The following is a 24855-nucleotide window of genomic DNA, read 5'->3' on the forward strand; positions in this document are numbered from 1 at the left end:
TCCTGTGGACGATGCAGAAAAAAGCAGCTGGTGGGCATGACCGGGAGAAGACAGCCTCAGCGAGGGAAGGGGCTGGTTGAGGGTGGTTTGCCCAGGGTCCTTAGGAGCCTGGCTTGGGCGCTGCTTCTGTGTGCAGGGCATTGCTGGAGAGAATTGGGAGTGTGCTGTGTGTTCAGTGGGGGTGTGCACAGCCAGGTTTCCAAGGCTCAAGAAACCAGCCCTCATTAGGAGCTTGACCGTGGCTGACAGGTGGCACCCAAGTACGCCTCCTCTCTCTGCTGAACTCCCACAGTAACAGTATCCTAATTTTTCTGCTGAGCAGCGACAGTTACTTCCTTTTCGCAGGTCTTAAATGCCCTGCCCTTGAAACGCCGAATGTCCCCACATGTTTGTTCAGCAAGGGGAGGCGCCTCAGTCCTTCCGTCCAGGGATGCATCCTCCCCGCCGAAGAGCCTCCTGCCATCTTGCTCGTCCCACCCACCTTCATCCAGGATATAATTTCACCTCAGAGAGAGATGATCTGAGAGGAGGAAACCTGCTTTTCTGTTCAAGCTACTTGGAATCCTTCTCTTGTTTCCTTTCCAGCCAGGATGCCCAGTGAAAAGAGAAAGCGAGACCCCCGGTTTGCCCATTTCCACTGTGGCCGGTCTTCTTCCCCAGAGGATGCCTCTCCTTCCTATTTTTAGAAAGCTCTGTTTCCTTGCAGCGTAAACATGCCTGCTATCACTCACCTTGGTGCTTTTCTCAGGTCCACCTTTTGTTCTCCTGGGGAAAGGGAAAGCACGCACATGCACCGCCTGCAAGCACATGACTTCGTGGCCTTCAGCTGCCCAGAGAATGCAGCCTGGTCAGGACAGTCTTCCTACTCTGGAGGGGTGGGGGGGGGGGGGCTGGCCGCCAGACAGACAAAGGGCAAGCAAAGCCCCCCCGCACCAATATTGTTACGTCTTTCACAGACCGCCTGGAGTGGGCAGCTCCTCACGCTGGGCCTCCTCACCAGGCCCCGCTGAGCCCGCCCTCTGCCCCTCACAGCTGCCGTCTACCAAGGAAGGAAAGGGAATGCCGAGAGGTGAAGCAGCTGCGGTGATGCAAGAGGTATCAAGTAAGGCAGAGTAGAAATGGCCATAAAGTGGTAACTGGGCCCAGAAATGGCACTGTTCCTCCTACACCTGTGCTTTGCAGAACACACAGAACTTGCGAGCATCTATGCCATTGAGCAAGAGTAGCTTAAGTGGATTTCCCCACTCCCCGAAGTGAAGCATGGGAAAGGTCCTTCTGAGTGGCTTAAGACTCTCTCCAGAAGCCCATGCAATCCCTCCCCATGTGCCAGCATGTGCCTTGACCACTCAGCTGCAGTCAGGCAATTAATGTAAGTCCTTGCCAAGGCAAAGACCTGGGCAAAGGTTCTGAGTTTGCACACCTGGGGACTCCGGTTTCTCAGGTGCAGCTGGGTTCACTTCTTCAGCAGCTACAAGCTGGGTCAACCTCCCTACAAAGAGACTCCTGAACCAGAATACCCCCAGTGGGCACGGCAGAGTGAGAAAGGGCTGCTTGGGGTGCGCATCGCCAGACGCTGCTGACTGGTCTCCAGAAGAGCGAGAGAAGGGCCTTGGCTTGTGGGCCCTCCTCAGACATGGAGATGAAAGGAATGAGGAGGCTTTTCTTAAGGCCAGAGGTGGGAAGGCATTTGCTGAGAATAGCCAAGATGCACCGTTGGTGGGAGGGCACTTACTGAGATGCCCACAAGGTGGAGACAACTCAAGCCCCTGCGATGCATCATCAGCAGAAGAGAGTAACCCAGTTGGAGGATTGGCACACTCACTTGCTGAAGGTCCCTCCCAAAGGGATGGGGCCAAGGAATGCTCATAAGGAGAGTACCTGGAAGTGTTTGATAGATTGGGTTTGAAAACTGCTCTGTGCATGTTCAGAGACTGATTATAGGTGTTTGTGCATCTGGAAAATGCTTTGTTCAATAAACAACATTTTTCAAGAAAGGTCTGTGGCTTTGAATGTGCAAAGGGAGGAACCCTGGCTCACAACACAATGAGCATCTCACCTGGCCTGTCACTGACTGTGCTCTGGAGAGCCATGGGACACGGCAGGGAAGTCCAGAACTCAGCAGGGCTGGGATCCAAGGGATCCTTTGGCGCCTCGGGCGGGTGCAGCATCACTGCAGTCGGGCTCCTCAGGTGCCCTGTGCTTGCAGTGGGAGAGAGGTGTGAAGATGCCTCACTGGGAGAGGGTCAGCCAGGATCCTGACAGCCCTGTGTCTGGTCAACCACTGTGAGCGTATGAGAGCTCCCAGACCCATCCCTTTGGATGGCCCAGTCAGGATTCTCCCTTGCATGGCTAGCACTTTCCCCCCAGAGCTCCTTCTCACACCTATAGCATGTGTGGCTTCTCTTCCAACCTGCTGGGGTTACTTTGAGGGAATTCTCAGCACCCTCCAAAGCTCCTAATAGCCTTGAGGGGAAACTGACTTGCAGAAAGGGGCACAATACCCTTCCCAACCTGGGCTACACATCCCATCATTCCCAGCTATCCATGTAGGTTGAACTCATCTGCAGGGCACCTGGTCAGGGAGAGCTGCAAAACAAGATAACAGTTTAGGCCTAAAATCTTTTTAGCTTCTCCGGGCAAGTTCCAAGCTATAAACTTGGCTTGGAAAGAGTGAGCCATCGTCCACTTTACCGGATTCTGAAGGTTAGAACTGACTGACTGCATGCTCATTTGCCTGACAAAGCCCAGCCATGAATTACATAAAGTCTAAACCAGCCACACATCCATGGAAGGGGCTGCAAAGGAGACAAGTCGAAGTTTTCTACAAGCCAGGTTGCAGAGAGAAGTAAGAAAACCTTGTGCCCTCTGGTGGCTAAGAGAACGAGGGTTTCTGGGATGGTCTGGGCTCAACGGATTGCTATGGCAAAGACAGGAATATAAAAAAGCGTTGCTTTATTTTCGAGCAGATCTTGCCTGCACTGTTTGGGAGAGCTTTGAAAAGATGTCGATAAAATTAGAGAGAACTGAGAAGCCAGAGTGATGGCGGGGCATGGGCAGGCGGCATGATGAGGCTGCACAATCCTGTGTGCCTACTCAGGTGTAAGCCCAGCTGCACCGGATGGAGCTAATTCCTGGGGGTGTGTTGGGACTCTGCGCTCTGACTCGGGCACGCAGACAGGCTGCAAACCTGTAATGCACCTGGCTAGCTTAATCCATTAAAACTCCCTCATCAGGTGACGTGTCTTGCTTGCTTCTGCAGCTTTTAAGAATATATACAGGTGGCTGTAAATGTGGGTTCTTCTCGGCTGAACACACCCCAGAAACCAGCAGCAGCCTGGGGCAAGGAGGAGTGATTGTGGGCTTCACTGGCTCCCTGCAGGCTGCTGCTTGGGGGCCAAAATTCCCTATTTGACCTCTCTCTATGTTGTACCATCATCTGATCATGAACCCAGGAAGCTCACTGAAGCCCCTGGTTGTCCCTATTACTGTAGGAACATGGGTAAAAGGAGGCATGGCACTGTGGGTTTCCCACCTTGTTTGAGAAGAAGGCTGAGGGGGACAGCGGCTAGAAGAAGGGCCTTCTTGGTGGTTGCGCCCCACCTCTGGAATAGGCTTCCCAGAGAGGTGTGCCTGGTGCCACTGCTGCTATCATTTCAGCACCAGGCAAAGACATCTTGATTCTCTGGATAGTTTAATAGTTGATTTCAGCAGTAACTTGATCTGAATTGACCCTCTATCTGGTTTATAGTTGATCTCAGTTTAAATTGTTTTGAATCCAAGTTTTTATGTAATATTTTAATTTTATTGGACTGTTTTTATATTTTGAATATGTTGTTAATTATAGAATAGTAGAGTTGGAAGGGGCCATGAAGGCCATCGGGTCCAGCCCCCTGCTGTTGCAGGGCAACAATTTACACCATCCTGCTCAGATGGCTGCCCAGTTTCTTTTTGAATGAATGTCTCTAGTGTGGGAGAGCTCCCCACCTCTCCGGGCAGCTGGTCCCACTGTTGTATTGCTCTGACAGTGAGGAAGCTTTTCGTGATGTCCAGCCTGAATCTGGGTTGTTGCAGCTTGAATTGATTATTCTGTGTCCTACACTCTTGTATCAGCAAGAAGAGATCTTGACTTTCCCCTTTGGGACAGCCTTTGAGGTACTTATAGAGAGATATCATGTCCCCCCCCCCCCCCCAGCCTTCTCTTCTCAAGGCTGAACATGCCCAGTCCTCTTAGTCTCCCCTCACAGGGCAGAGTTTCCAAACGCTGGAGAGCCAGTGTGGTGTAGTGGTTAAGAGCATGGGACTGGGACTCTGACGACCTGGGTTCTAGTCCCCGCTCAGCCATGGAACCAACTGGGTGAATTTGGGCCAGTCACAGACTCTCAGCCCAACCTACCTCACAGGATTGTTGTTGTGGGGATAAGATGGAGGAGATGTAAGCTGCCTTGAGCCCTTTGTAGGAAAAAGGCAGGATATAAATCCAAAAATATATAAATAAAATCATTTTTGTCGCCCTCCTCTGGACCCTTTCTAATTTTTCTGCATCTATCTGAAATCTTGGTGCCCAGAACTGGACACAGTTTCCAGGTGGAGTCTGACAAGTGAGGAGTAGAGGGGAACTAATTCTCGTGATTTGGAAGTAACACTTCTATTAATGCATCCCAAAATGGCATTTGTGCTTTTTGCAGCTGCACCGCATTGTTGGCTCATATTTAGCCCATTGCCCACAATTACCCCAAGGTTTTTTTCAGTTCTGTTGAGCCACGTATTCCCCATCTTAATCCCCTAATGCTTTAGTGTTATTGATTCTAGAATGTTATACTGTTTTAATTGTGTAAGCCACACAGAGATCCCAAGTATGGGCTATTGCAGTAGCAAATAAAGTGAAATAATAACTAAAAATAAGTAAGGGGGCTTATGTATCATGCACCTATGCGCCCTTCCAGGCTGTCCTCCAAATTGACGGAACAGGCTGCCTTTCCAGCTTGTCCTCTGCTCTGGTGCTTGCTGAATGCCAGGTCCGTCCGAAACAGAAACTTTCTCATCCATGAGTCGTGGATGAGAGGGTTGGCCCAGGTTGTCTTACTGAGGCCTGGGTGCGGGAATAAGGGAGCAGTTGTGCTCTCCTGGGCGCTCAAGCGTAGCACCAGCATTGGGTTGCTCTGCCCTCTATTAATCCCATCTGCCTCTCTAGCCATCAACTCAGATCTTGGGGGCTTGGGAATCCCCCAGTTCACATTCTAAAGTTTAATTTACACACAAGGAGGCCTATACCCTAGTTCTTCTAAGACATTGTCAGAAACTGCCTAGTCAAAAAATCCCCAAATTTCAGCCTCCTGCCTTCCCCTGCCCCCCTATAAACCAAAATATGTGCAGGGTACAAAATGACCCCAAAGTCTATTGCGTTTTTGCCACTGGGTTAACGTAGTTACTCTATAGAATGGACTATATTGGAGTATAACATGCCCCATTCACTTTTGAGGAAAAAAGAGATGTTTTAGTCTATTCTAGCCTCTTTTGGACCCCAAAGTGGAGATCCTCCAGTATTCCCAGTTTTGCACAATGGAACATTTTCCTATGATGGCAAGAGAAGCATCTGTGAGGATGCTTGTAGAAGGCTTTGTCCTGTTTTTATGGGGTGAAGAGGGGAAGGAATGAAGCACAGCAGCTCAGAAAGCAAGCTACCTTCTCTCGACTTCTTAAGGTAGCAGCCCACATGCACAGTCAAACACTCACATCTGAGTGCAGCAGCCACTTTGGAGCTGTTTTTCCACAGTGAATTTGAGAGGCGGGTGCCGAGTCCGGAGCAGAGGAGGGCATTCCCAGTGTGCACAGTAGCTCTGAATGACAGTTCAGTCCAACACAGCACGCCTCCTCAGCAGACAAGGAGCAGCCCGAGCAGGTTCCCTGCAGGCACGAGCAGGAGGCAGGTCCACGACTGGGTGAAGGGGCCGAGGGTGTGAAGAAGGGCGTCGTGGCAAGAGGTGGGTTGGTGGCACGACCATCCGAAGATCTGGTCCCACTTGAACAACCTGGGGATGCAGAATGGCAAGAATGGGAAGACTGGGGGCACAAACCCTCCGCCTGTTCACTAAGAGCCACCAGAGGCAGCCTCCGCCAGCACCCAGGGTCAAAGAGGAAGGACAAACACAACGGTGGTTGTGTTCACACAACAGAACAAGCAACCCTGCATGGTTACCACGATTGGGTTTTTACCTTGATCTGCCCGACAGATGACCACATGGTTACTTTGTCATCATGGTCTCCATCCTCCCTGCTCAGTTCTTCTGCTCTTGGCATGTATCCCATCAGCAACCATACCTGGAATTCAGTCTCAAGGTGCATTGCCCCCTGCCTACATTACCTGCCTGATCCTCACTGGCCTGCACACACAGGTGAGATGGCTGGAGTGGCCTTGGCAGTTACCGCTCTTCCCAAGGAACGTTGTGCTAGTTGCATACCAGCACCGTGGAAACCACGGACCTAGGTTTGGAGAGCACAACAATCCATGATGCTACAGAGGACAAATTGTTTCTTATCATGGTTTCTGGAGAACTACCATGCTGAAATACCACAACCGGGTTCAGACAGCACAACAGACCAACAATGGTATAAAACCACCATGGCTTGTCATGTTGCCTGCACTCAGTGAGTATTTCAGAAACTCTTGCGCTGCTTCTCAGAGAACCAACACTCTGCCTCTTAGTCCATCAAGCAACTTAGAGGCAGAGCGTGGAACAGGATATTCCTAAGTATTCAATGGAAGCCACTGAAAGTACGCATTTGACTCATGCTTCTGAGAGGCCTGTTCCACAGATGTCATGAAGCCTTGGCTGAATTTTGGGAGCCTGTTTCAGGGCACGTGTTCTTCAAAGTAACTATGAGTCTCGGTAGATTCCTCTGATGTAATGAGGTTCCTAAGGTTTAAGAACAAGGTAACCAGAGAGACTTGCTGTGCTCTAGAACAGCTCACTGCCTTTCGTGACACATGAACCATGCTTGTGGAAGAGTTTGTGGAGCACACATAGGGCAGACGGCACTGTGGAGTTGGCAAGAAGTTGTTCAAAGCAATGCACAACCAGTGAACCTGGGAAATACTGACCAATGTTTGCTGATCTCGGGAGATCCTGTCCTCTCAGAATATGTGCACTGGCATAGGCAGCCTGAAGCATTGTGGACAACCCCAGCTTGGAATCCATGTGGTGGCAACCCTTGTGGAACCCTGTTTCCATACTGGCAGAAAGATGGAGACAATTTTTCACCAGTATTGAACTGGCTGAGCACTTGATACATCAAGATTTAACCTAGCTTGGTGAAATGGGAGAGAATAAGGCACTTGAGATGTGGCCAAATCCATGCAGGGTCATCCTGTATCCATAGGTTGGCTCTGTCATGAATTCAAGCCACTCTCTCAGCCTCATTCCCTCACCCATCTGCCATTAAGGGCAATAATAATATTGGCTTGCCTTACACAGGTGTTATTAAGGATTGCAGACAGAAAATGTAGCTGAAGTACTCTGAATTCTTCTTCGTGAGAGTGTTAGCTGAGGTTCAAGCCTTGGCAGAGAAGTGAAGGTTTTGAAGATGTTCTTCCAGGAGATGCTAAGAATGCATTTGGGAGACAGCCTTGTTGAACTGGAAGGCTTACCATCTCAGGGCACCGCCATGAAGGTTCCCCCCTCCCCCACTGTCACCCCCAGCAAATTGTAGGGAGGAGGGCGACAGAGAAAGCAGGGCCTTTTTACGACCCCTGCTCCGACTTTCTTTTCTTCCCTTTCCCTCCTCACTCCTCCTTCCTTCCTTCTGTGCTGTGCTTTTTAAGATTGCAGCAAGCTGGAGCCATCTTGGCTTACCAAGTCTGTGAAAGCTGCTCCAGGAGCTATTTGGTTGAGCAGCAGGATCCAGAGACTGCAAACACAAACAGTATAAATAAATGAGCCTGCATACTGCGAGCCTCCCATGAGAAAGAGCCAACCCCACCCCCTGCACCATTTTGTGCAGCCCTGTGCAAATCTGCTCTTTAAACAGCGGGAGTATCCAGCACCCTGCTCTTCTCCCAGGACCTGAATGTGTAGCTCGAGGCAGTGCTGTTGGATGTTCGACGCTGCTAAGAACGGGCCGCTCTCGGCTTGCTGAGGGAGAGCGTGCCGGCAGTGCAGCACAGGGGGGAAGCAGATGCTGACGCGGGTTCTTATGCCAGGGCTGCTCTCTGCCCTGCACTGCTTGACCCTTATCAAAGCCTACTGCATTCACTCTGTAAAATCAGCACAGAAGCATTCAGGAGAATCACTCCAGTGAACAAGCTAAGAAGGAAGACAGAATTCTACTACTCTCCGGTGGATCCTGGCTGGAGCGCCCCGAGGAGCCCGTGCAATGCAGCTGTTGGAATGATGGGCTAGGTCTGAGGGAAAGCTGGGCTCAAGGCCCCACGTAGCCACAAACCCTGCCATGTGACCCAGCGGCCTATGTTATTCCACAGGCTTACCCGTTTCTCCTGGGAGGAGACAAAGGCTGCCACCCACCCCTCAATAGTGGCTGTGTGTAGTGAGACAAGCAACCCTGGCTGGATCCACACTGTGGGAAAGGCCAGTGCGCCAGTTCGGGGCATCTCTCTTGAACTGCTGGGCTATGGAGAGAGACAGAACGAGGGCGATCTTGCTGCGGTGCAGATGCAACACAGGAGCAGCAAGGTGCTGGGTGGCCTGGCTTGGAAGAGAAAGCGGGCTTGCACTCCAGTGTGCATCTTCAGGAACCGCCCCAGGAGACAGGCGGGAGGGCTGCACAGGTGTAGGGCACAGGTGGAGGGCCACTCAAGAATGTGAACCAGCCTAAGGCTCTTTCATAAGCCAGGACCAAATCTACCAGCAGAACATGCCAGATAACTTCCCTCAGCATTAGATTCTGGGGCGGCCTTACAGTCTGTCTGATTATCCATTTTGCCACCAGAGGGGAGAGCCACCTAGATCTTCTTTGTTTGCAACAGAATTCTCTTGTGTCAGCTCTGACCAAGTGGGCCAGGGTCAACAAACAAGAATAGTTGAAGGAGGCATGAAGTACTGAAGTAGCATATTAAAAAAAAGTTTATTGCATTTCATGCAGCTTTTAAACACATGCTTTGATGGAACATCTTCTTCATACACTTAACCAATAACTCAAATCCACGCATCCAGACTGTTAAATATTTCCAAAATAATGCAAGGGCAACTTTAAAGGCTTTAGAAAATAGGCTTAATGTAGGAACACATCTGGGGGGGGGGGGTTGTCCTTGGAAGCTACACTTGGGACATTATTTAAAAAACTGGAAATTCCACTTGCCCATTCCTCCCCCTCCCCACCCCCCCTCTCTCTCTCACACACACACACACTTGTACATACACTCATATACATTGTGACTAAGTTACACAAGTAGGAGATGTCCCTCTAAAGCGAAAGCACAGGTGATATGGATGCACATCCGGGAAGTTGGTTGTTGACTGGATGGGGAAGTGGGAGGGACCAAGAAAAGACGCTGGACCGTTAAAGAAACAAAGAGTAGCAACACTGCTTGACAGAGCTGTATAAAATGTATTTCTGTACACAGAGCACAATCATGGAGCGATGCAGAATTTGAAACTTCTAAAAACCAAAATATTGCATCGCTGTCAGTTCAGGAGAATACTTTCCCCCACCAGTTTGAAGCAGTTCATATAATGCAACGCCGCTCTCAGCCCTTGGTTGCTTTATACCGAATGAAGATACATACTAGGGAAGAGATGGGGAGGAGGAACGTTAAGGAGACCTCCTGGACCTGCTTGGTGGTCTCTTAGTCAAGTTGGAAGGAAGCCTTCTGGCTGGACCAGCTCAGTCTCCTGTAACCTGGGGGGCCTGTCCATCTGTCGTCTGATTGGTGGATTGAATGAACATGGGTTGGGTGATGTCCTGACCGGCAGGCATAGTCACTTGCTGGATCTGGTACAGTTGCTGGAAGAAAGCAAGCAAGGAGAACCACCATGTAACCAAATCCAGAACCCACTCAGCAAGCTCAAGACATGGATGCCACAAACATCTCACTTTCATAATTGGCGGTACTCGACTGAAAATAAATCCCAGCTGCCAATACTAATGGTAATCCCTTCGCCTGTAAGGAAGTATTCAAAACATTTACTGTCCTAGGTCTGAAATACACAGATGGAGCAAAAAGATGACCTTCACCCAAGCCCTGAACCCCATCAACCGTTTGCTTTCTTAGCAAAAAGAGGAGTGGGCTGGTGGACACCCCTCGCTTGATCCTGTTTAGGCAACAAGCCTCCTTCTGGAGTGGATCCACCTACATCATGGATCCTCAAACTACGGCCTGCGGGCCGAATCTGGTCCACCATGCCCATTTGTGCAGCGCACCTCAGAGGTTTTGGATGCACTTGGAAAAAACGATCTCCGAGCAAGCAAGCCGCTGCCTCGCCATACGCCCGCCTGCTGCCTTTCAACTGCCCCCCGGCCGAAAAAGTTTGACAACCCCTAACCTACATCAATATGTCCCAAAAACAGCCACCATGGCTTCTGAGGCTCATACCTGTCCATCTGTAAACTGGCTGAATTGCTGCTGCCCCTGTTGAACTTCTGTCTGTGCAATCTACAAAAGACATGGATTTATTGACATTTGCAGTCCCATTCTTTAAAGAAAAAAGGTGTGTGTGAGTGTATGTGTACGTGTCCGAGGACACATGCCTTATCTACGCAGCAGAGACAGAGAATACTGGAACTCTTCTAAATCTTAAATCAACCTTCCAGGCTCTTGGATTACACCTCCCAGAACCTCTTGGCCTGCTGAGCCATAGGCCTCCTCTTTTAATTGGCCCTCAGCTGTAATCCAGCTCTGCAGGTTAGTGCTCTGAAGTCTAACTCTGTTGAAGGTGGTGCGCTGGGATCCATACATGGACTGCACCTTGAGATCAGGTGGGAGGCGCAACTTTTTTAATGGGGAGAAACAAGGTCAGTGAATGAGAAAGAGGAAGAGAATAATATCTGATTTACAACAAAATTAGTAAGGCTGGTCCCAGGTAGAAGATAAAAGTCTATTCCAGGCCTGTATGAGTTGGAAGACTGCAGTACACAGGACTGAAAGGATTTATTCAATGAATGTATTTAACAGTGATGCAAATAGTCTTGTAAAGCACTGGAAATTAGACAGATACAATGGCTGAATACAAAGAAAAGCAACATAACGACTGGCAGCTGGCCAAAATGGAAAAGCTGTCCTAGAGACCCTTGCCAGATGTACAGCGGAGTGGGATCAACACAGATCACCTCACACATCTGAGTATTTTTTTAAATGGATAAATCTGAGAGCAGAAACTCAAGCTCAGCAAAGCTATCCCCATTCCTTGCTCCAGAGTCTGCACCTCACGAAAGTTAACGGCTTTCCAACCTAGCCGGGGTATTTTAAGAGCTTTTATCAAACCTGTTTATACCTGCTGTGTACTGGCTGCGAGAGTCTGGATCTGACCCTGGACCACCTGGGTGCCAGACACAGGCTGAGCTAAGCGGATATACTGTAGCTGGCCGGCGTTGAGCTGCACCTGGAAATGGGGAAGAGGGAGGGAGGTGACACAGAGCTAGTACCCTGAAACATGTCTGCCCGTCAGTTTCCAAGGGCCAAGGGGAGATATAGAGGCTGGTGGACCAACGGGAGCCGGAGCGGAAACATAAGCACACCCCTACTCCACTACTTCCAGTGCGGCACTGAAGAAGGGAAGGTGTGGGGAACAAGAACCTGCTCCCCACACTTGCGAATCTTCTGTCAGAAGCAATCAGCACATGCTGAGATAGCATTTTGCCGAGGGAGAGCAAGGTAAGGTGGGGAATGCCCATCCTTAGCACTGGACTGCACGTGGCATTTGCGGTGGGCACCACTTCCGTGAAAGGGCTTCTGGGGCCAAGTGCCAAACGTCTCCCACCACAGAGTACAGTCCAAAGACTCGCTGCAGCCCCCGTGCCTGCAGTGACTCTGCTCCCAGCAGCCAGTGTGGCTGGCCACGAGAAAGGAGTGGGAGGAATCAACGGAGGGGCTACTGGGCTCCTCCCTCTAGAGGAGTGGATTCATGAGCAACCGAGGGCAGTGAGCAGCAGGTAGCAGACAAGGGTAAGCACGTGACCCCGGCCAGGAATAGGGGATGGCTTCCTGCAGCGTGCCATCTCCCAGCAAGCTGCCACGCTGCACACACCGACGCCAGTTTCTGCAGTGTGGCTTGCTTGTGGGCAATAAACCACCTGACCCCATGGCTTGCTGGACCCAGGTGAGCAGCCAGGTGAGTCGCCCCCCTGGTGAAAGCATCACCCCGTGCCAAGCCAGCCTGGGCTGCCTCCAGCACCAGCCTCCCTGGCAGGCTGGAGCAGGCATCGCGGGGCTGCTGCCCCCTGCCAGCACTGCAGACTGCCTGGGCTGGCCGCCTCAGTGGGCGTCTGAAAAGCGCTCAGATGAAAAGATGTTAAAGAGGAACGGTTTGCAAGCCAAAGTGCGGGCCATTGTGGTGGGGGGAGAGCAGACGTGCCGGCCTCACTGCAGCGGCCCCTGGGGTACCCACGAGGGACTGAGGGGGAAGGAGGCAGGGACAAGTCACACTCGGCCCAGCTGCCTGTTGGGAGCCCCGTGAACAACCCACCCCTTGCGGCTGGCTCGAAGGTGGGCTGTGCTCATGTGCAACCCCACCCAGCGTCATTCTACGTCCTGAGCTGCGCCTGGAAGGAGGGGAGCACCTGGAGACAAGACATCCCGTCTGTGGCGACAGGGAGCAGGAAGACCACGCGACGCGGAAAGAGGCGAAGGGCCGCAAGGCTCTCACCGGTATCTGCTGGATTTCGCCAGTGTTGGTGATGATCTGCTGCATGACTTGCATGGTCTGCCCAGTCCCGCTCTGCGCTGGCTGGGCTTGCCCCTGGGGCTGCGCCTGGACGATCTGCACCTGCTGTCCTTCGCCCACCTGCATGGTGACAGGGGTGGTCTGGAGGAAGAGAGCATTTGGAAAGTGGCTGAGCCTTCCGAGGCGGCATGCTGGCTGCCTCCAGGATTTATATTTTGATTTTCAGGTGCTAAGCCAGCAAGGCACCGAAGTGGAGGGAAACGGGAAACTCTGGACAGACGTGAGAAGGGTGACTGTGGCCAGAACGTTCGTGGCAAGGTGGCAAGACCTGTGGAGAGGGGATCCACCTCTTCCTGCAGGCTTCCCTGGGTGTGCAGCCTGCCAGATCTCAAGGGGCAGACAGCACAAACGGAACATGCACATGGCCCAACCAAGCTGAGACTCCAGGAGGAGGAGGGACTGGGAACACCAGGCAGGAGAGTCAACATACAGCCTCTGCCTTCACCTCATTCTCCCCCTTCTTAGCTTCTTCCCAAGGCAGAAAGAAGCAGGGTCTGCTCGCTGCTCCTGGATGCGCCTGGTCTGTGCAACACCACCCCGGCAGCCTGCTTCTGATTTTGACGCAGCACAGAGGAGACGTTTCTGTCCACGAGACACAGGCAGCTGCGAGGAGGCCCCTGGGCTACTCTCAACAGCAGCCACTGCCACCACCCATCTTTGCCGGCTGCTGTTTTGACTGCTGCTCTTTGCGTCTGTCAGCTGTTCTTCATGGAGTACTAGCTCCTTCATGTAATACTTCTGTACGCTGACTGGCTCGGGACCGGCCTGTTGGGTGGCATACAGATTTTAAATATGTTTATGTAAAGGAAGGCTGCTGCTGCTCTTCATGCCAGCCTGTCCGTATGCAAGTTATGTCTGCTGAATTTTCAGACTGGCAAATGCCATGTGACTCCAAGCGGGCAAAAGGGAGAAGCAGCGGCGGCCCACTGGTTTCCTGCACACCCTTCCATCTTCCTCTCTGGATTGTCCTTGTGCACTCTGGGACGGCTCAGGGAAAGCCTGAAGGCTCCACCAGGGACTGCCGTCCCCCCAGCCGAGCTGAGGCAAGACACCACCTGCCTCCGCTTCAGAGAACAGAGCACCAACGAGGCGGCCCTTCATGCAAACACCTGCACATCGCCCAGCTGCCCTTCCCTCAACCGAAGCGAGCAAATACGCTGCCAAGCCACAGTCCTCTTCTCCAAGACAGCCATGGCGAAAGCCACATGCCCGTGGCAGCCGAGAGACCTGTGTCGTGGCAGAGGGGGTGAGCCCCTGCCCTCTGGCATCCACTGGACTGAAGGGCTCCCTTCCCTTCCCATACTCCGGCAGGTGGCATGGAGGGAGATGAGAGGGAAGGCAGGGCCAGTCCACCAGCCCAACGGCAAGGCTCCCTTTCTCCCCCACTTCATTTTTCCTTGTGCACTGCACCCTTCTGGAGTCTAAATCTGCAGACAGGGATAGCCTTGTATTATTATTTCATTTCTGTACTGCTCATAGGTGAAACTCTGTGGGTGGTGTACATCAAAATAGAAGAATACAATACAGAGCGTTATGCATACGCCACCCTGGCAGCCTTCTGGGTTGCGTAGCAGCAGAGACGTATTTCGACCAGGTTATCCCTGGATGTGCAGCCCCTTGCCCACAGCAGGTGGGCAATCAGTTAGAGAGCTGGGCAGCTTGCACTGACCGGCATTCCCAGCTTTCTTTTTCCCTACCAGTATCAGCCTTACATCTCAATAGCCTTTATGAGGAGTTGTTCATACTGCCTTCCTCTAATGGGAAGCCCTTTCCCCCACCCTGCTGTTGGCGCTATGTGGCCTTTAACGCTAAACGGAAAACAATCAAGAGGGCAAATGCCAGTGCAGAGCTCAAAGCACCTCCCCGCCCACCCCACGAATGCCCAGGCGCCAACCTGCCCTTGCTGGGGCTGTGCGATGATGATCTGCCCTGGCTGGATGGTCGTCGTGGACGTGGTCGTCTGCTGCCCCTGCTGCTGCCCCTGCACTTGGACAGCCGCGGGCTGCTGGGCGAGCGTGAAGTAGTACTGGACGGGCTCTGCCGGGGTCACGGCCTGGCGCACCTCCTCCTGTGCCAAAGAAGAAGAAAGGGCTGGAAAAGCGGCTTCGCCAGCTGGAATCTGGTAACACCATGAGAAAGATAGCTGGTGTCTTCAGTAACATTCAGTAGCCTCATGCTAACTGAGATTGGAATAATGGATTCCACATGCAGAAAGAGCATTACAAGAAATTAAAAATCGAGGCACCTCAAAATGACTGTGACATCACCATTTTTTCCATTTGCACCCACCCCCCGAAATGGAAAGCTCTTAAATTTTACTTGAATGTGTGCATCAGACAACATTTCTCACTCATTTCTGTTCCCAAGAAACTCTTTCAGTCCCCTCTAACTGCATCCTTTCATGGAAGTTTTGTTTGTTTGGCTACTGACAGGAGGTAGGATGTCGGATGTGTGAGAATGCTCCTGCACTAGCAGGCCTTCCCCCATCTGGGGGCAAAAGGACAGGCTAGGATTTCACTATGGGCTATGGAAGAATTGGTGATCCTCTAATGAATGGCTTGATGTGCTGCTGCAGAGGATGGGAAGGCGCAGGGTCAAGTTTGTGGTCCCCTGTGTAGTTCACCTTGGACAAAGCACAATCTTTCAGCCTAATCTATCTGAGCAAGACTGGAGTGGAATGTTCCCCTGTATTCCATCCAGGCCTCCCCAAAGCACGAGTGGGATGTAAAATGCAATAAACAGAAGCCCAAATTAAGACGAGCCACTCCCATGTTAGTTTCTCTAACATGGGTTCAGAGAGCCGAAAAACCCTTGGTCAAAACCACTGCTGGCATTACCATTCCATTCTTACAAGAATTCTGCAATTCAGACAACATGGGGCGCTGGTGGTGGGGAGGGGTGCCCTCCCACGAATCGTATCGCATCACCTGGACTAGAGCTTTTGTCCCCTGAAAAAACGGGCAGGACTGGATACTAAACAGCCCTGGGCAGAACACGGGGCCTGCAGCCGCCACAGTCAGCAGCCTCCCACCCACTTTTCCCTCTAAAAAGAATTCCCAGCCTCCCAAGTTCATGGCCTTCCCACTGCTGGCAGCAGCAGACCAAGAGCAATCTCAGCAGTGATCACTATGGGGCGGGAAAGACGTTATCTCCCCCCCTCCCCCAGATCCCAAGATCTCAATGAACAGGGAGGGGAGGTGGGTGGGTGTGTCTGGGCATGCAAACCTGACCCCCAGCAGAGGAAGAGCCTGTTTAAACAGACAGCTTTTTGGTCCTTACCAAACCTGAGTTGCTATGATGACACAATTTAAAGCACTCTCCAGTAAAACAGGAACGCATTTCTATAAAAGCTCTCTCAGTCCTGTTGGGAATCTCTACCAGGCGCCATCACAAGAGGGGGCTGTGGGGAGCAGATACACAGCATGCCGACTTCCAGCCCCACAAGGAATCAGCCCATGGCAGCAGGCGCAAACACCCTCCTCCCAGCCACTACAAAGCCACAGCTGAGAGTGTAGGATGTTTACACACGCTGCTGCACGGAAAAGGCCCGAGCTGGTCCAGCGGCCTCCATTTCCTCTCCTTGCTCATAAAGGCAGCGAGAGAAGTCTCTGTGTGGAGGCTTCATGGTCACTGAGTGCTTCCACCTTTCATGTGCTGGTTGCAGCCCCTGCCCGGGTCAGCTGTGACTGAACTCATCCTGGCCCCCAGTGGGACAAACTCAACAGCCAGATGTTCCTGGCAGGCAGGCAGGCACTCGAAAGCCTATGACTACAAGATCCCTCTGGAGAGTCCATGAGCACTGGGGGCCAACTGCCATGCTGCCCACTGCCACTCTTGTTTGGCCAAGGTCTCCTGCCAATGTGCTCCCTCACAACCGAGAAAATATCCAGGCACTCTCCCTGGGGTGTGAAGCTGCCCCATCTTCTAAACTGTAGATCCTGGGTTTGTTCTGGCTTTACAGCTTAAGCTTCTTCATACAGACAGACAGGGAAGGTCTACAAAGCAATTTCCTAATACCCACTTTAAAAATTCTTATGCAAGGTTTAGAAGTTTCTGAAGCACTTTGAAAATGAACAAGTACTGCCTTAAAATTGCGATCAAGCAGTCATCCAGCCCTTGTGCCAGCAGCCCTCTGGGTTAGCAGAGGCCAGGAGGCAAGATGGCCAAGAATGGCAAGAATGGATTCCATCAGCCTTACGTAATGATCACTTGTGTGAAGTCACTGGACTGGGTCAAGACAGCAGACTACAGAGTAGGACAAGAATGTTTACGGGGAGGGGAAATTATCCCTTTATGACTTAAGAACTGAAAGCTGCTTCGTATGCAGAATGCATCCATACAAGGGTCTCCACCCCTGCAGCATTTTGCCTAAACGCCATATTCCTTATCTCTCTACTCGTAGCAAAAGATGAGTAACAAATACATCCCCATTCACTGAAGGAGACTGAAGAGGGAAAAGTGGACACTAATTTTACAAATGGCTGGGAGATGTTGCTGTGTATTTCTCCGTACAAGGGGTGGCGGGGAGTTGCTATTAAGAGGGAAGCTGATATTTCAGGCTCAGCCAGCCTGGAGTTAGAGCCTTGTGGTTCTTTGTGTGTGTGGACATGCACAAGTGTGAGGAAAGCACTTTTTTCCTGCTCAGTTCCCGTGAGATCTTCTCCAGCTGTGTATTGTAGGAGCACCACAGTTACATGGCAGAGCTGGAGGGAGGGAGGCATGTAGGAAAAGGAAGGAGCCCCCTTTCCTCTCCTTTCTGAACCCCCCCTCTACTGGAAAATCCGGCAGAGGAAAGGCAAAGGCAGAAGAAAGGGAAGGCTGCCTGTGAGGCGGATCAGCTCCCATTAGGGAAGCCACAGTCCTGAGTTTACGAGAGCTGGGCAGGGCTGTCCTGGGCAGGGCATTCTGGAGGGCTCTCACTCATACGGTTGCCATAAGCCAGAGACAACTTGATGGCGCATAACAACAAAACATGAAAGGAAGTCAATTTTTAAGCCACACAGCACATGTCCTATCAGTCTGAATCCACATTCCTCCATGTTATATTAATGGCCTGCGCCGTTGCAGATCCTCCATTTTCTACCACCCCCAACCCTGCCTGAACAGCACCCTGAAACTTCAAAGGCCCATGCCAGGTTGTTTCAAGTGTGCTTTCAAATTTGCATTTTTCTTTTCATTTACATAGTTCTCTGTACCTAAGGAGTCCGCTGAATAAGAGGCCACAATGTTATTTCTGGGTGGCCTCATTTCACACCCAAACTAATATATGAACTTGGGTGGGTGACTGCCTATTCCAAGGAAGGATGGGCTGAAAACAAGCGACGACGACTGCTGCTGCAGGCAGGATACAGCCTGGCTCAAACTGGTTCAGATGCCAAGCCATTCCTGCCCGAAGCGCTGCAAAATATTCACTAGGAATGCGAGTTATACAGAGGCAGAGGCTGACTTCATTCCTCCCCAAAGCTCCATGGAATGTGGTGTTGCAATCCTTGGAATGTGGCTGGGAGAAAGAGGTGCGGACGTCTCCATTCTTGGTCTCCTGGGGGCAGCAGCAGCAGATTTGGAACAGCACCCAACTTGGTACACAGGGAGAGCGAAGGCCCCATGGACCAAATCAATTACACTCTGGAGTCTACTCAGGAAGGAGTGCTGCAGCCCACACTGCGGGTAACTGGCAAAGATGGTGCGCCAAGTTGGGCCCGGCTCTTTGGAGCCTCCCTGCATTGACGAAAGCTCAGCCTCCCACTCGTGCTACACGCGGGTTCTTCAGCCTTGTCAGCTGACTGGGCACAGGCTGGTTCTTTCGTTTAAAATGCCTGTTTGACACCCTGTAAAATTTGTTTTCAGCACGTCGTCTCCCATGCACATGGAGAGACCCACAGGAAATTGTGTGTGTGTGTGTGCAAGACCATTCATTTCCAAATGTCAGAGATGAACACATCTTATGCAGCCAAAATGGCGCTATCCCTGCATGAGAGAGAGGTACCAGCCAGCCTGGGGAACCACGTGGTTTCCAAAAGATCCTGAAGAGGAACACTCAGACAGCCCCGTGAGGACTGAGCATGCTCAGTGGCTGCAAAATGCTGACTGAGTCTTGTGGTGGTGTTTATGTAGTGGAATGGAACTGACTATCCTTGAACCAAATGGGGGCCCTCCACACTGCAACAGTTTGTTGCAGGTGCTATGTATACCACACTATGCTTACAGTGTGAACATCGGATTGAGCGCTCAAATAGCAAGCCCGGAAATGCTTGCCGGAGAAACATTTCCCTGGCCGAGAAAATACCCATCCCGTACTGGAAAGGGGTGTATGGGGGCTGTAAAGATACAGAGAGCAGGAGGTCACTGCAGCAGTGAAGGCAGGGGTGGGGGTGAATAATCTGCTGACCAAAGCAGGGGCTATTCTACTGACGTCTTCTACACATCTGCATTCTACCTTTTTATTTAACCAACATTTTAATAATTAAGGGTTTTAGACGTTTTAAGGTTTTTTTGTTTTCTTTTCTGTTTTCACAGTCGCATTTCCTATTCCTATTTTATTTTTCCCTTCTTATTTTTCAGTTTATAATGTTCCATTTTAGATGTTTTTAATGATTGTGGTTTTATTTTTGTATTATTGTAACTTTATACTATGTAAGCCATCCTGTGCACTTGTGTGGAAGGACGGGATACAAATGTTTGTATTAAATAATAAATAAATGTGGGAATGAATTTCAAAGAGAGCAGAGCCTCCTTCCTCAGAGTTGTCTTAGGCTTTCCAGCAGGAGATAACGTCAGATCTCCCCCACAGCAGTCGCTTCCCAAATCTTCTCAACCTCCCAGGCCTGGGGCATTCACACAACATTTGCATCACTGCAGGCTTTAGCAGGAAGAGGAGCAGTGATCTGATGGTTTACTGCAGAGTAACGCTCCATCATTACTCAATGCCGGCCAACTTGACTTGGAAGGCCTATTAACATCATCATGCTCTCCTAGATTAGCAAGCGACCTGCAGAATCAAGGACTGCTCAGGACATTGCCACAAACACCCATTGACATGCCTGCACATATCATGTCAGAGCTGCTGATTCAAGTCATGAAGCCTAATCACGTGCGGCTACATCTGCTGTTGCCTCCCACACTGCCAACATTTAGTCTGAAAGCCACATGGCGACTCATGAAACTCCGCAAGAGTGCCATGCACAGGGATGGCACTGAGTGACCGCCACTTACCTAGCTGTGAGCTCTACGGCTGTGCCTCAAGGAGCGGAGGTGTCCTAACTCAGCAGCTGCCTCCCCGCCAGAGGCCCCCCCAGAGCCATTCTTCAATACAAACCCTCTTCATCCTGGGAGGACTGCAGCAGCCTGCCGCTGTAAACATCCGACTGAAAGCCCCTTCCAGCACCATACAGCTTCCAGTCAAGGATGTTTACAGGAGCAATGACTGCCCAGACGGAGTCAGGATGCGATGTTCCCAGCGTGGTTCATTCCTTACTGCGAGGCAGTAGTGAGCCTTCTTGTGATCTGGATTTTTTTGGTAGAGCTTCTTGGAAGAGAAAGAGTCCTCTAGAAGATGGCGATTCTTCTAATAAGTACGATTATGTTTGCTGTTGCTGGTTTAGTAAATTAATGTTTGTTATACCTATCTGCCCAGCCAACTGGACAAGATTTTTTAACCAGGCAAACTCAAGTGCCCTTGTGAACATTTCAGACGGCCAAGAGGAAAGTGCCATAAGGCTGCATGCATCCAGTCTCTAAGCACCTGACATAAACCTCCTGCACTGTGCGCAGGTTATTGCTTATGTAATGGAAACCTGCTGGGCAGGTAATCAAGTGTCCAATTGTGGGTTCAGAGAGCGGGGGGCACTCAGCACTTCAAATCAATACTCATGCTGCTTTTCACAATTTCTAAAACATTCAATTACCCGTCTCAAAGGCACTGGCAATACCGCCTGTCACACTGACATGACAGAAAAACTAAGTGTTTGGGAGAATAAGCATTCACCAAACTGGGTTTTAAAAATAACATTTTTTAAAAGCCGAGGACTAATAAAAATGAGTGAATAACTTGTTCCATCCTCAACAGGAGAAGATATAAGCCCTGGACAGCATACACGTTAGCTGAACTTCCATCCACATTCAGCCATTTCAGGCCAGCCCCACACTGCATTTCTTAGCTATAACCCAAACCCTAACCAGGAGCAGTAGCAGGGAGACTCAAGGTATGCCACAAGCTCTGTCTCTTTGGCTGCTTTATACCTGATTTGCAGATTGCAAAGGACTGGAATGCTGTTATATACTAGCCTTCCCGGACCTGGTGTCCCCCAGAAGTCTTGGACTACAACACCCATCACTGCTGACCACCTGGCTGAGGTTGATGTGAGTTGTAATCCACAACTTCTGAAGGGAAACAGTTTCGGGGAGGTTTTCTGGGGAGGGGAAATGGTGTCCTGCCTATATGGGACTTCAGGTGTATCAGATAACGTGGACCAGTGAATGCTAGATGTACACACAAAGTCTGCTGTGTTAAGAGTGTGCACAGTTTGTACTACAGTTTAACCTCAATATCTATTTTTTATAAAAGCACCTAATATATCCCACACATTGTACAAAGCAGAAAAGACAGGACATGAGTATCATGTAAAAAAGGTTTTAGCAAGGGCTACACTGAATGCTTGACCACTTTGACTGGTAAAAGTAAAAGGGAAGGTAAAAGGAAGTGCTTTTGGGCCCTACAAGGCATCTACAAAATTCTTTTCCACCCTGATACTGTTTAACCATTACTGCTCAGAGCCAATCCAAGGAGAACAACTTCCTTACCACCCAAGGCCAAAACACAAAATAAAAAAGGCCCAGACACAATGTACAGACATTACCAGAACGATTCGTGTATGACTGAAGGTATTTTGCCGCAGTGATCTTAAAGGCATGGGACAGCAAAAAGAGAGAGGGCACCTTCCGTCACAGACAGATTTCTTGGCAAAGATCCCCCAGACACACATTCCACATTTGAAGAGGCCCATGCATCCGAACACAGTGCAGACTCTGTTCCACCCTCACCTGACGCTTAGGAGGTTTAAGTTCATCCCTTGGAACGATGTCAATGAGAAAGTCAAACTGATCAAATTTGGTGATGGCCATGGCAATGTCATTTCTCTGTAACAAAGAGAAGGTACTGGTAAGATCAGGGTTTGGGTTCTTTTCCCCTTGCCTGTCCCATGTGGTGCTGAAACTGGTCTTGCTCCATAGCAGCAGTGCCTCAGAAGTAAGCCACTCTGTGAGCCTTTCTGACTAAAGGAAAGGGCAAAAACAAACAAACAAACGATTGCTTCAAATAAATGAGACATTCATCCCTGACTCTCATGGTCAACTCTGGATACCAAGCATCTCAGCTCCCATGTTCTCCCCTGTAGTACATTTCTAGCTCTTTCTGTTGGGAAGACCAGGTTGAAAAGGCCAAGCCTCAGCACAGTGGCTGCTTGCAAGCCCGAAAAAGGGAAAATGAGGGTCCAGCAGCCAGGCAGTTATTGGCTCAGTCTGGAAAAAACCCAAGCTTCAGTTCCTCAGGCACCAAAGATCTGCTGTTAAATACGTTCCAGCCCAGCACAAGACTCCTGTCCCAAAAAGTGCATGGTTCCCAAAGAGCTGAAACAGCACCTCTGTGGCTGGTGCCACTAGGTTCTCTCCTAACAAACTTCCCCGGGGGCTTTCAGGAGGCATTTAAAAGGAAAAAAATGGTGATATAAGATGATGCTACTCACACAGCACCTCAAACCTAGTTCAGGTCTCTGCAACTCCATAACTGGAATTTGAAATGCTAAATGCAGCCACTGAATCAAAGACTCCTTTTCCCTGGGACTAATTTCCCTTAATCTCAATTGCTCCACCTCAGCAATACTCATGTATCAGCTTGGGAGCCCCAGCAGCCTGCATTAAGTTTCAAAAAACATGGGAGATAAGACCATAGATTTCTTTAGTTTGGTCCTCAGCAGAAATCACAACAAATCAAGGACTGATACTGGCATTCGCCCTCATGGGTTTGTGCTGCTAATCCAGCCCACCAGTCGCTACATAATTAATTGCAACCAGGAGCAGGAACTGTGTTTCAGAAGAGGGATTTTTTCTGCTCCGAAAACGTTTTGCCTTCATACTATGATTGCTAAACGACAAACCAGTCTGGCAGCTGCTAACAATAGTCTAGTCTGAAAGACGCAGGGCTTTGGGGAAGCAGCACAGAAGCTCACAGGAGGCTCCGAGGATGTTTCCCCCAGTAACTCTGCCCCCAGCTTTGGCCAGCACTTTCCTTCTGCTAAGGTTCCGTATGTATGACTACAGAGAAAAAAAGGTCTGGACGCGGTGAGTGGGGAAAGGGTTAAGGGCTGGATCTTCCCTCCCTAGTATAAGTCCTCCCACCCCTTGCAGCAGAGAAGACACAGATGGGCATTTGCAGGACTGGCAACATGCAGCGCTTGCCTCTTGCACCCCCTCCCCTCCCCTCCCCTCCCCTCCCCTGGCCCCCATGGAAGGAAGGTTCAAAGAGCAACAGAGATAGTCCAGTTCTTAAAGGTAACTTAGATACAAGTCCCCTGTTACCTGCAATGTCCTGCGCTTATTGTCTTCTGTGTGTATCCAGGCCCGTAACGTCAGCTCTGTGATGAATATCTGAGCAGCCTTGGCAAACAGGACGGGGGCTTCTGCACTGATCATCTACAAAGAAAGTGGGACATTTTACTCCAACTAACCATAAACAAAATAACCCAACTGCAGAGACCTCCCCCATCTCACTGGCACACTCCATGTTCCTGGTTAAGTTTCACTTGTCAGAGTCCAGATACAGGAATTTTCCAGGTCTGGGAAAGAGCTGTCCATTCACTTACGTTGGCATATCGCACTGGTACCTTGCTTTTCTTCTAGGGAGTTCAGAGGTGCATATGTGGATGTCATCCTAAGTTACCCTCACAACGGCTCTGCGAAGCAGGCTGAGCAGAGGAAGTGCTGCTCCAGCACCATCCACTGGGCTGACGGGAGAGCAGAAACTTGCCCTCGGTCTCCTCTGTGCTGATGGGCTTTCAGCTTTAAGGACGGAAAGTGCAACAATCCCTCATGGCCATTGCAAGCCAAGTCTTTGCAAGATCTCAAGACAGCTGCATATGGAGCCTCTGGGCTGCTGCCTCTTAACACAGAGAAACAGCAGGCAGAGGGCCTCCATCTTCTTTGCCAGTTAAGATTCGGTGAAGTGGCACAGCAGGCCAACTTCCTTTCTCAAAGGGGAAGAAGCTCCTTTCACTCTGAACACACTGTCAGTTTCATTTCGTCTCCTGCTTCTGCTCTAACATTCTCTAACTGTACAAATAGGACAGTCACTCCACAAGCTCGTAAGGCAATTAATCCTGAGATTTAATCAATTATGAGAACACTACTGGGGTGCTCAGGCACTGTTGGAGGGGCCATAGGATTTTCTGGATTTCCAAGAACTATGGCCTTGGAGCTAAGAATCGGAGCACTGCTCCTTCACAGGTGGTGTGGAAAGGGCCACACCAGCTGCTCTCTAAGGTCAGGAAGGTGACCCCCGGAGAGGGTGAAAGGGGGTGGGAGGGGAGAAGGCTAAAGATACCAGCATATGAGGGCTCCTGAAGCCACTCTAGCTGTTTTTCCTCCCACACTGAAGTACCCTGGCAAGATAAGCAAAAAGGTCCATCCAACAAAAATGCAAGGACAGGGGAGGGAACATCACCTTCAAGGATGGAACAAGGAAAAAGACTTTGTCCTAATGACCAAGTTTCCTAATGACAAAAATGAAAAAAGTGAAGACCAAGAGAAGCATGACTTTGCTGTTACAAGATGTGATGACCACTGGCTAAGGTTTTCCTCCTTGTATGGAAAATGTCAGGAAAGGCAAAACTTATAGCACCCATACTAGCAAAAGCAAAGCAATGCCTCTGTCATCTGAATCCATCAACTGCATAAACATTATATATAGGGA

The 24855-nt window shown here is 50.4% G+C and overlaps 1 protein-coding gene across 2 annotated transcripts in view; it reads right to left on the bottom strand.

The window, feature by feature from the left end:
* Window positions 1–9059: 9059 nt before the first annotated feature.
* Window positions 9060–24855, bottom strand: part of NFYC (nuclear transcription factor Y subunit gamma) — a 52336-nt gene continuing 36540 nt past the window's right edge. Inside the window, exons 4-10 of one of the 2 annotated variants that reach the window (XM_044424825.1) lie at window positions 23466–23579; window positions 21933–22028; window positions 14788–14961; window positions 12816–12953; window positions 11445–11552; window positions 10547–10606; window positions 9060–9957 (exon numbers count right to left, since the gene is read on the bottom strand). In XM_044424825.1, the coding sequence (XP_044280760.1) occupies window positions 9838–9957; window positions 10547–10606; window positions 11445–11552; window positions 12816–12953; window positions 14788–14961; window positions 21933–22028; window positions 23466–23579 (810 nt within the window). In that variant the 3' untranslated portion in view covers window positions 9060–9837. Of the gene's footprint in view, window positions 9958–10546; window positions 10607–11444; window positions 11553–12815; window positions 12975–14787; window positions 14962–21932; window positions 22029–23465; window positions 23580–24855 lie in introns of both variants that reach the window. The other variant, XM_044424823.1, reaches the window with a different exon arrangement.

Source organism: Varanus komodoensis, unplaced genomic scaffold (genome assembly GCF_004798865.1).
Source record: "Varanus komodoensis strain SLA01 unplaced genomic scaffold, ASM479886v1 scaffold15, whole genome shotgun sequence".
Classification (NCBI taxonomy): Eukaryota; Metazoa; Chordata; class Lepidosauria; order Squamata; family Varanidae; genus Varanus; species Varanus komodoensis.